At 45.1% G+C, this 11567-nt stretch overlaps 1 protein-coding gene across 1 annotated transcript; it reads right to left on the minus strand.

Moving 5' to 3' along the window:
- Positions 1-503: 503 nt before the first annotated feature.
- LOX (lysyl oxidase) lies at positions 504-9209 on the minus strand. The gene is made up of 6 exons (XM_047093576.1): positions 8585-9209; positions 8117-8225; positions 6353-6490; positions 4476-4632; positions 1532-1627; positions 504-623 (listed from the first exon to the last, which is right to left on the minus strand). Exons 1-6 carry the CDS (start codon positions 9207-9209, stop codon positions 504-506), a joined length of 1245 nt encoding a protein of 414 aa, XP_046949532.1.
- Positions 9210-11567: the final 2358 nt, after the last annotated feature.

The following is an 11567-nucleotide window of genomic DNA, read 5'->3' on the forward strand; positions in this document are numbered from 1 at the left end:
TTTCTCTAGTACTTGTGGTTTTAGAACTCAAATTTGTAAAATCTTGGTTTTGTACAGAACAGGCGGTCTGACCTCTTCGGTGGAGTACTTTAAGGCAGTGATTTCCAAAATGTACTTTAAAGAACTCTAGGAATTTCTTCAGGGCTGCTTCATGGACTCTGGTGAAGATTGAGGAAATCCAACTGTTTGGGATCCCCCAAGGTCACCCACACTGCATACGGCCTGTTTTACATATTCATCCGCCCCAGGGGCTTTGCGGGAAAACAGTCTGTTCTGTGTGTATATCCTGTCCTGCAAACTCAGCTTTAGGATGATAAAAACCAGAGGACATCTGCCCTCCCCCTTCTCCACCATCATTAAAGGAAGATCAACCCTAATCACGGGATAGCACAGACTGCTTTCCAGGCAAGCTGCGGTAGTAGTAGAAAGAGACACATGTATAATGCCTGTCACTGAGCTAAAACGCTTTGAGAACAGAATCAACTAAGCTAGGCAGTTAGGACTCACGGTGAAATTGTGCAGCCCGAGGCATACGCATGGTGTCCCGTGTAGCGGATTTCACAGCGCACGACATTGTTAGAATAGTCTGATTCCGGCACCAGGTAGCTGGGGTTCACGCTGACCTAGGCAATGTAAATATCATCCGTGTTTCAGATTTCATCAGCAGTGTTTGCTGGTTAATAGCTTCCTATTTCCACAAGGCTACAACAAGGAAATGCATCAACTTCATCAAGCAGGGTGGGGGGTTAAAAAGTGAGGCAAGTGGTAAAACTCTGGAGAAGTTACAGAAGGCGGCCATATATTTTTCACTGAAGTTCTTAAAATAACTTTTTCATATACGTATGTTGGTTTAGAAATATTTCCGTATGCCTAGGTGGCTCAGTTGGTTAAGGGTCAGACTTTGGGGCTCAGGGTTCCAGCCCCATGTTGGGTTCTGTGCTGACAGCTCAGAGGCTGGAGGCTGCTTTGGATTCTGTCTCCCACTCCCCTGCTCACTCACTTTCGCTCCCTCTCTCTCTCTCGCTCTCTTGCTCTCTCTCAAAAATAAACATTTAAAAAAAGAAATATTTTGGGGTGCCTGGGTGGCTCAGTTGATTAATCGTCCAACTCTTGATTTCCACTTAGGTCATGGTCTCACAGTTTGTGAGTTTGAGTCCCACATCAGGCTCTGTGCTGATAGTGTGGAGCCTGCTTGGGACTCTCTCTCTCTCTCTCTCTCTCTCTCTCTCTCTCTCTCTCTCCCTCTCTCCCTCTCTCCCTCTCTCCCTCTCCCTCTCCCCCTCCCTCCCTCCCCCTCTCTCCCTCTGTCTCCCTCTGTCTCTCTCTGCCCCTACCAGACTGTCTGTCTCTCTCTGTCTCTCTCTCAAATAAACTTCAAAAAAAAAAAAAAAACACTTTTTAAAGAAATATTCCTATGAGATATATAATTGCTTGCAGGGTTGTGATTATCTAACATTGGATTCAGAAGGGGAGGTCCATTGAGTTGCAATCAAAATAAATTGCAGGTTTCTATTTTCAAAGGTCTCTCTACCTTTAGAATGTAGTTTCCAGGCTTTACATCTGTAATATCAATCCATTGGCAGTCTATGTCTGCGTTATAGGTATCATAGCAGCCAGGACTCAACCCCTAGAAGAAAGAAAATTTAAAGATTATTTTAAAAGATGGTATAAGGTTAGAACATGTTAAAGAATGTGTTTAGTAGTTGCAAATTAAATTTTAAGTGAGTACTTACAAGAGTTTGACATAAAGCTATACTTCTATCACATTTCCTTTGAGAAGTATATATTACCCAGCCTTATAGAACCTCCAGCTAAAAAAACACAGGACTAATATAAGTAGTAGTACATCTAGCTTCTTGCACGTGTCATCAGTTACCAGTGATAAATACACTCTAAGTGACAGGACAGGCCTCCACCAAAATTCTAGAATATCACCAGTTCAGCGATAAAGGCCATGTAATAATCCCCTTAACTCACACATCCTCAGCTCAACTAGCCTTTCCAGTCTCTCTTGGAATTACTCTCCTTCACTCTGAGTGCCCGGATTTTATAGTGTTTGTGCTCTCATGCTCTACATTATAATTGTACTGTATAACAATATGTCTCACTAGAGATTAGAAGCTCCTTTAGGGTAGTGTCTATGTTGCATTTTTGAGTAGCTAACATTTATGAAGTATGTATCATGTGCCAGGACCAATCTAAAACATGTTACATCTATAAATTCAATGTTCACAACTACAGGAGGACAGGAGCTGTTATTATCCCCATTTTACAGATGAGGAACATGAGGCACTGTAAGGTCAGTTAAGTCACTCAAGGATATATAGCTGGTAAGTGGCTGAGATGGTTTTGAGTTTAGGCATTCAGGAGTCCAGGATCCCTATTCTTAACCAGCACATTATTCATTCTCTCTCTCTCTCTCTCTGTCTCTCTCTCTCCCTCCCTCTCTCTCACATTGTCAATGAAATATTTTATTAAATTAAAGGGATGAATGTATGCCTCAATGAATGAATACCACATCACTCGAGTTGCTAAGATATTCACTTCAATGAGGAAATGAGTGCCTTCTACAGGCCTGGAGGAGGAGAATTCCAATAAGATACAGTCCTTGCTCTCCAGAATGTTACAGTCTAGGGAAACCTGTTCAAATTGGAGTGCATAGGTATATTCTTGATGCAATTAGCCCCTTCTTGAGAAGATTTAACTGTTGTATTTTCATCCGAATACTAAAGTAAATTTTAAAGCATATGTTGGAATCATTTTAACTCACTGTTGCCACTGAATTTCAGCACCCAAAATTTCTTTGGTGCTTAAGATCACCTTGTTACCAAAAGAGCTTTAAGAGCTCTGAAACTGGTACATCAGCTGGCAGAATTTAAGTGATTAACTTTGATTATTTGAACTAGCACACCAAGAACAGGAATTTTTAAGGCCATTAAAAAAACAAACAAACAGGCATTTCACATATTCAAAGTCAAACTATAAACACAAATGAAATGCAGAACCTTAGCCAACATTGTCTAAATTCACTGTTTGGTTTTAGCAAAAGAGAACCATTGGTTACATTAAATTAATGAAGTTAATTTAACTGTTTCTAGTTTCATGTGTGTTGAACATGTAAATTTATTATCTAAGAACTTACGAGTTAGATGAAAGTATAGATATAAGGAAGTTATATCTATTTTTATGTTTGGGTACGTTTAAACTACATTAAAATACAACTAGTCTAAGTTATCATTGGGGCTTTGTCAGAATTTTTTTTTCCCCTTTAAATAAAGTCTGTGTTGAAGAAACATCAGTCTAGTGAAAAACACGAATACAAAAATCACTTGTAATACAAGACCTGGTGAACAGTGTTTAAACAGGACATACAACATGGAAAGTAACTGATAAGAAAGCTACCATAAGTAATGAAATGGGGTCACCCCAAGGAGTTGGAAGACTAGAAGTCTTATAAATACCTACAGACCTAAATTCAGATATTTCGACAGAGAGCTTTCCAGAGCGCCTCTTTTCCTACATGGAGGGAATAAACTCCAGGTGCCGTGCACAGGCAGGCGGCTACTGTGGGGCCGGAGATTGCCGAATGAAAAGGGAACCTCTCTGCCCACATATGTGTAATGTGTGGGTAGGTTACATCTTTTATTTGAACAATAAGTGCGCCTCCAGGGCATGTAGAATTGAACCTTTTGCCCCCTCCAATTGCTATGGTGTTTTAAGCTCAGAGAAAGAAACAGTGGTGACATTTAGGTCACCAAAAAGCTTCCTGCCACAGCCCTAGAATTTACTCCCCAAGATACCAGCTGCTCATCCCTTTGTGCCCTGCCTGATGTACATTCTCTACTCCTTGCCAAGATTCCGGCTAGAGTAAAATTATAATGTCCTTTTACAAATGAGGGCTTCTTATGGAAATACTGGCCTGGCTTTTAACTGACACACATTTTCCCGTTATAAGGCATACACACTGCTGAGGTCAGCACTATTTTTAAAAATCCATCCAAGGAACATCTGACATCAATTATACTGTAGGTTTAAATATATATGCGTGGAGAAAGAAACTGTGTCCTTCTATTCTTATTTTCATGCTTAAAAGAGACTGATTTTGAGGAGCTTTTCAAGAAACAGGATTCTCTTTGTTGGCGAGCCCCAATCACCATTCTGTCGCTAACTTAATAGGTGGAGGGAGGAATGGTTTTGAAGGGGAGAACACAGAGGTGTCTTTTCCACAGTTACTTACCAAGCCAGTTACAGAATACAGAATGAGTGCAGATACTGGAAACCATTTGGCTTTTTTCAGAGGCTAAACCACTACTTTTCATCGTGGAGCATAGCGATTATGCACATTGACCTTCTGTGATGAGGAAATGCTTTAAGAATAACTCAGATCACCAAGCCACCAGTTTCCTTTTCCCAATTATTTTCCATCCTGACCAGATGACCCCCTGTGGGTTCCCGATTTCAGGCAGCCAACCTACCTGTGTGTGGGCAGTACATGCAAATCGCCTGTGGTAGCCATAGTCACAGGAGGTGTCCTCAAGACAGAAACTCGCTTTGTGGCCTTCAGCCACCCTCCTCTGGGTACTGGCATCAAGTAGGTCATAGTGGCTGAATTCATCCATGCTGTGGTAATGTCTGATGTCCCACACAACACAGAGACAGAACATACAGAGAAAGCCATGAGGATTTTAGACGAATTCCCCACTGCCTCCCACACTTGTTTTCTCATTAAAATTGAGATCAAGTTTGGGGTGCCTGGGTGGCTTAGTGGGTTGAGCATCCGACTCTGATCTCACATTTTGTGAGCCCCATGTCAGGATCTGCACTGACAGTGCAGAGCCTGCTTGGGATTCTCTGTCTCTCTCTCTCTCTCTCTCTCTCTTTCTCACAGTAAATAAACTTAAAAAAAAGAAACTCATAGAAATTGAAATAAAGTTTACCTCTTTTTTTTAATGTTTATTTTCGAGAGAGAGAGACAGAGTGCGAGTGGGGGGGGGGGGTGGGCAGAGAGAGACAGAGACAGAATGTGGAGCAGGCTCCAGGCTCTGAGCTGTCAGCACAGAGCCTGACGTGGGGCTCGAACCCACGAACCATGAGATCATGACCTGAGCTGAAGTCCAACACTTAACTGACTGAGCCACCCAGGCACCCCAAGATCAAGTTTATCTTAAAGCCAGATTCATGCTAGCTTTCCCTCCCCACCCCAGGGACAGCGATCTAACTTTGCTTTTAGGAAAAACAGACTTATTTTGAGCATTTTGCTTTCCTATTATACCCTGTTTCATCTTTGAATATTTAATAGAAATAGACATTAAACTATCTGTGTTTAAGTAGACCTTGCCATATGCTCTCTAGTATATTTCTTTTGGCTGCCAGTACTCATGTTTCATTCCAAATAAAAGAAGAGCACTCTTGGGAGGTTTCTGTGAGTTTTTAAAAAAGTGAGTTCTCACGTATTTAAAACCTTTACTCAAATACAAAGGAGAAATAATGGTGTGTTTTCCCCACCACTGTTATTTAACTAGTGTAAACTTTTATTTATAAATAAAATAATTCTACTTGATCAGAAAATTGGGTGTTCATATCTGTTTTTCTCATCTTGTTAAAGGAAAGGTGCTGAGCTGTTTATCTTCTCACAGAAGGAAGGAACGAGAAAAAAAAAAAACGTTCAAATTGCAGAAGGTTTAAGGGGCATCCTTCAGGATTTCCTGTCATTAAATACCTGGGCAAGTTACCAAGGCGAATTATAGAATTGCCTAATGTAAGGATCTTTAAATTCAGGACAGAACTGGCATTTACCCTGGGTTTGATACAGGCCTTGTAAAACAGAGGTCAGTCCTTGTCACCTCATGGAGTATAATCATCTCTTTCTTTGCAATTGGCATATAAATCCTTCTACTAACAACTTGCAGTCTTTCTGAAATGTTATCTCACTGTAGATGATCTTGGCTGTTGTTAACAAGTTTTTTGTTGTTGTTGTTATTGTTGTTTTTAGAAATCTTACCTGTAGTATGTTGGAATAAAATTCTCATGAAGCCCACTGTTGTATCCTATAGCAGTTTTAATCAGCTGGACTTAGAGTTTCCATTTTAAAAGATAAAAGAATCTTGTAGCTAATGTATTTTCTTAAATACAGATTCCCTTGATGATGTCACATTACACAGAGAAAATTCTAAATGTAAAATACCCAACAGCAGTGTTCTCCCTCTTCTATAAAAACTAAACCTTGGCATTTTTCACCTCCAGGACCACCTGAAAAAGGAAAAAACAACTCACAAGTACCTAGGAGGCCCGTCCACTTACTGGTGACAGGAGGCCCGCCCACTTACTGGTGACAGGAGGCCCATCCACTTACTGGTGACAGCTGTGCCACTCCCAGGAGTATCTTGGTCGGCTTGGTAAGAAATCTGACGTCCCTTGGTTTTTCACTCTTTGGGGGAATCGCAGCAACACCCTGTGATCATAATCTCTGACATCTGCCCGGTATGCTGAGCTGTGATTTTGAAAAAGGAAGCACTTTAATTTCCACAGGATATTAACTCAAGACAAAGTACAAGCAAAACCTTTCCAGTTTATAATGGCGACTGCCTCCCACCCCCCACTAGACTATCAGTTGCAAAAGCCCAGCGTATTTTGCTTATTTTGTTTACTGCTGAATCCCTGGGTCCCAGAATGGTGCCTGGCAAGTGGCCCGATCTCAGTTGTGAATGTTTGTGGAATGAGTAAATGCATGACAACTAGGGACATCTGCAGTTAAAAAGTGAAAAAAAAAGTAACAAAATCAGCATTAAATGTGTATGCGCGATCAGTAAATTCTGTATTTGTAATCAGTTCTTGTTGAACCACATGAATGAGTAGAATGATTGCAAATTAAAAAAAAAAAAAAAGAAAAAAAAAAAAAGAAAAAAGTATGCCCTTATTAAGAACTTTGAATTTTGGGGTACCTGGGTGGCTAAGTAGGTTAAGCGTCCGACTTTTGGTTTCTGCTCAGCTCATGATCTCATGGTTCTTAAGTTCAAGCCCCACATCGGGCTCTATGCTGACCCCACCGAGCCTGCTTGGGATTTTCTCTCTCCCTCTCTCTCTACCCCTCCCCTGCTTGTTCTCTTTCTCAAAATAAATAAATAAACTTAAAAAAAATTTTTTTAAAGAACTTTGAATTTAACATTGTTTCTTCTTAAAGTGAGGAAATAATTCTAAAAGCATACACCCAGATTAGATAAATAATTTTGTAACTTTGCTATCTGCAAAACAATGGCATGACTGTAATAATATCATAGGGAGAGCAGCGAAGTAAGTGATGCGAGACTCAGGAATGAAAATGGTAACTTTGGCTTTCTTCTCTTCCTTCCTCCTGACAGTTACAGAGGGTCAAAGTGGGAGAAAGATCCAGCTGAACAGATCAACATTACTTTGCTCCTTCTAATATATGTTGTGTGGATATATATTCAAATACTACTGAATATTTTCACTTTGCACTTGAACAGTTTTTTTATGAGACCTATCAAAACATCGTTTGCTCCCTCTGCTGGTTTCCCAGCGGCAAAGTCAGAGGATTCCATTCCCCAAATTGCTATGATTTTATTTTAGGACGGATTCAAAAACAAAGCTCTTGCTCGGGCTTATTCTGGCTGAAGTAATACCAAAACAACGAAGCTAAACTGTGGCCTTAAACAAAAGAAGAAAACCGAAGCTTTGCTCTGAGGGCTGCCACACTGGCAAGTTAGCCCTCGGTTTTTTAAGGGGATATTAACAAGATCTTCCATTACAATATTTTTTTCCACCTTATTGTACAGTTCTTTAGCTCCAAAGTATGAAGATCTTGGAAAAAGATCATGAGATCCCAACTCTCCACCGTAAGGGTTTGCTCCACCTCCCTGATTTGTGGCAGAGTTTGAAAGACAGAAGAACCCACAGACATCTTCAAAATGTTAAACACTCTCCATCCAGGTCAGCATGCCCAGCAGACCACATTCCACATTCCACTTGCCCCATTGCCCAACTCTTGTCTTCATGGAACAAGAGCTGTGGGAACCAGGCATTCGAGCAGCGCCTGAACGAGCAGCGCCTGAACCAAGACGGGTGCATGTAGCCAGGCCGAGGAGATCCTTGTCGGTACCTGGCCAAGCAGTTTTCCTCCGCGGCGCATCTCAGGTTGTACATGGACATCTTCTGCACGTACGTGGAAGCCTGGATGTAGTATGGGTCTGGCACCAGGTCCGGGAGACCTAAACGTCACCAGGCGATTGGGGGCGGGGGGCAGGGGGAGAGGTAGCATTGAGACAACCCAGCCCCCCACCCCCACCCCCTGGCTTTGGGTCCCTCCATGTCCCTTACCCTTCACCCTTCACCCAACCGGGCTGCGGGTAGCAGGAGAACGGGACGCCCTGGGCTGCAAAGCAAAGTGGAAAGAAAGCAGGAGGGGCCGGGAGTGCGGTTTGCACCAGATTCCAGGGCTGCCTCTGCAGGCGCAGGGGGAGGGATCGGATCTGCGGGACTCAGGCCTGCCGCGCCCAGGCAGCCACGTCGGGGAGCCAGAATTGGGGAAGGGGTGCCCGGCTGCTTCGGGCGACTTGGGGGTGCTTACCGTACTGGAAGTAGCCGGTACCGTATCCGGGCCGGTACCTGCTCCCAGGTCGGGGCCTTTCGTACGTGTCGTAGTAGTTGTAATAAGGGTTGTCGTCGGTGTACTTGTAGGGGTTGTAGGGGTCGTCGCCCACCATGCCGTCTACGCGGCTAGGCGGCCGCAGGTTACTGAGCGCCGGGCGTTCTCCTGGCTCCGTCCCATTGCCGTCGCGCGAGTCCCCAGCGTCGCGGGCCCCGGACGGCGAGTAGCCGGCTTGGAACCAGTGGCGAGCGGCGGGTCGGGGTCGGCCGGTGGCCCCCGACGAGCCCGGGATCCGCTCCCGTGCTGCGGCCGTGCGGTTGCGAAGCAGCAGGATGGGCGTGCGCGGCTGCGGGACGGCGGCGTTGGCAGCGCCCGGGGCGGTGGCGCCCGGGTCCCTTCGGCGCTGCGGCTGGTACTGCGAGCCCAGGCTCAGCAGGCTGAACACCTGCCCGTTGTTCTCCCATTGGATCCGCTGGCGCCAGGCGGCCGGGGCCGCCGGCGGCTGGCGAGGGGGCTGTTGCTGGCTGGCGGCCGGCTGGGCGCAGCGCAGGAGCGCGCAGAGCTGCAGCGGCCCGAGCACGAGCGCGGTCCAGGCGAAGCGCATCGCTCGCTTTGCCCGATTGTCCCCACTCCGGGAGGACGTAGCTCGGAGACCAGAAAAACGGGGCCCAAACGTGAGAGAGAGGGACAACTCTCCAACCGGGGAGGCGGGCGCAGCGCGGGTAACTCAGTCCCCAGCAAGCGACGCCAAGGGTGGGCTGCAGACCCTCGTCCGGTACAGGCGGCTGCCGGGACGTGGCACCCGCCCGGCTCCTCTTTCCCAGTCCTTCTTTCTGGAAGGCGACGGGGAGCGGCGCGGCGGCCCCGGCGAGCGGGCAGCGTCTGGAGTGAAGGAAGGAGGAGAGATTTTAAACTTTCTGGCACGTTTGCAAAGTTACACAAGCAGTTCTGGCCCGGCAGCCCCTCCGCTATTTGTTCACGTAATGCGATTGGAAACGTGCGAGGCGGACAGCTCCTCGCCTCTGCCCCTCCCTCCCCGTCCTGTCCTCCTCCCCCCAGACACGTTGCACAGGCAGCGTTAAGGGGAAAGAACAAAACGGAACACACATCCTGAGACACACTCGGCTTAATCTGGGGCGAACATGCAGGAATTTCAAAAGACTCAGACAGGCGAAGGCAGCCAGGCCGTGGGGCGACGCCAAAATATGCACGAAGAAAAATGCTATTAGGTCACCAGCCCTGGAGAGGCGGGAAGTCGGGAGGTGGGGAGGGTGCTGGGGGCGAGAGAGTCGGGGGAAGAGGGGGCGGGGAGGGACGATTGTGACTAACGTTTATCCATAAGGAGTTAACCAGACAAATTTCCCAATGCATACTCACTCGCTTTTATGGGAAGCGCCCTCGGCAAATAAACCCTGAGATATCAGATTTTGTTTTTCTGTGTGTAGGTAATATGAGAAATGGGTTACAAATTTGTTTCCTACAGTGAATATTTTAATAACCAAAAGTGAAATTTTGCAGGGAACCAAGCCATCTAACGCTGAAGGGATGAATAAACCTGTCTCTTTTTCAAAATGCCGGCCTGATTTGTACTGTGAGTGGGAATGAAGAACCATCCTTCTTCTGGACAGTGTCTCCCAGAATATTTCAGCAAAGTGAGCTACAGCACTCAGAAGGCAGCTTCAAAGAAGCATTTTATCTGACTTTTCTCTTTGTACGACTATTTAGGAGGATTGACTTTGGAATTTATAATTAAATTACTGTTTGTTAAATGCTGAAAAGTCCCATAAAACACCCTATGGTGTTTGTTTGATCTTCCAGTGTAAACAAAGGGGGTGCTGAAGAAACAGCCTTGGGGTTCAGATTCTGGTAAGGACAAGGGAGTAGGAGTGGCCAGGCAAGAATGGGTGGAAGATGGGTTGGAGGTATGTAATGCCCCCTGGAAAGAGATGTTTCATGGAGCAGTTATTCACATAGGAGGAAGGGTTTAGGTAGTGTTGGAAGCATTCAATGAAAAAAAAAAAAGAATCTTTAACCAGCCTGATTGAAAGCTGTGACTCAAAACCAGGCTTTAATAACCTTTTTATTGGTCTCATCATTGAGATGTTGTCTACATATACTTCATTATTCGTCTGTCACTGTTGGTCTCTGTCTCTCTGTATTTAACCACCACATTTAAAAAAATTTTTAATGTTTATTTATTTTTGAGAGAGAGAGACAGAGCATGAGTTGGGGGGTGGGGCAGGGAGCAGAGAGAGAGAGAGAGAGAGAGAGAGAATGAGAATCTGAAGCAGGCTCCAGGCTCTGAGCTGTCAGCACAGAGCCAGATGCAGGGCTCGAACTCACAAGCCACGAGATCATGACCTGAGCTGAAGTCAAACACTCAACCGGCTGAGCCACCCAGGTGCCCCTAATCACCACATTTTGATGATGTGGTGGACAGCTGCTGACTTGAATGCCTACCATCCTTCCTTCCTTCCTTGCTTCATTTATTTGTTTATTTATTTGTTTATTTATTTATTTTCTGGTAAGAGCAACTGTATTTTCCTTTGGTAAAACTCTCCTACTCAACTGCATGGTGGGACTTACTGAGAATTCATGAGAGTTTTGCCACTTCGAGCAATGACAGTGAGATCCGAGCTTGGCTCATCAAACCATCTCCCTACAATTGGATTATGAGCAGGGGGACACAAGGGTCAAAAATGTTGGAATTCACCCTTCCCACTACTGGAGAAAGTTTCTATGACTTCTTGCTACACAGACTGCCCTTGAGCTGTTTCAGGCCAGTACCTTCCAAGAACTGATTCTTCAGCTTTTCCTTACATTTTTCCAGTGTGTGTGTGTGTGTGTGTGTGTGTGTGTGTGTGTGTGTGTGTGTGTTTGTGTGTGTGTGTGTGTGGCTGTTATGACATGGTCAGAGTCAGTTGCTGTTATCTGCCACTTAAGAACCATGACTGACACTGAA

Source organism: Lynx rufus, unplaced genomic scaffold (assembly GCF_022079265.1).
Source record: "Lynx rufus isolate CCGP_SWC_20201006 ecotype Redwood Valley unplaced genomic scaffold, mLynRuf1.p SCAF_1, whole genome shotgun sequence".
Lineage (NCBI taxonomy): Eukaryota > Metazoa > Chordata > Mammalia > Carnivora > Felidae > Lynx > Lynx rufus.

Bases quoted from the DNA above. Each gene is read 5' to 3' on its own strand.
- LOX (XM_047093576.1), bottom strand. From the start codon at position 9,209: ATGCGCTTCGCCTGGACCGCGCTCGTGCTCGGGCCGCTGCAGCTCTGC. The intron at 8,226-8,584 runs GTAAGCACCCCC...GGTGACGTTTAG, and splicing joins TACCGGCTACTTCCAGTACG to GTCTCCCGGACCTGGTGCCA. The intron at 6,491-8,116 runs GTACCGACAAGG...TCAAAATCACAG, and splicing joins GAGGAAAACTGCTTGGCCAG to CTCAGCATACCGGGCAGATG.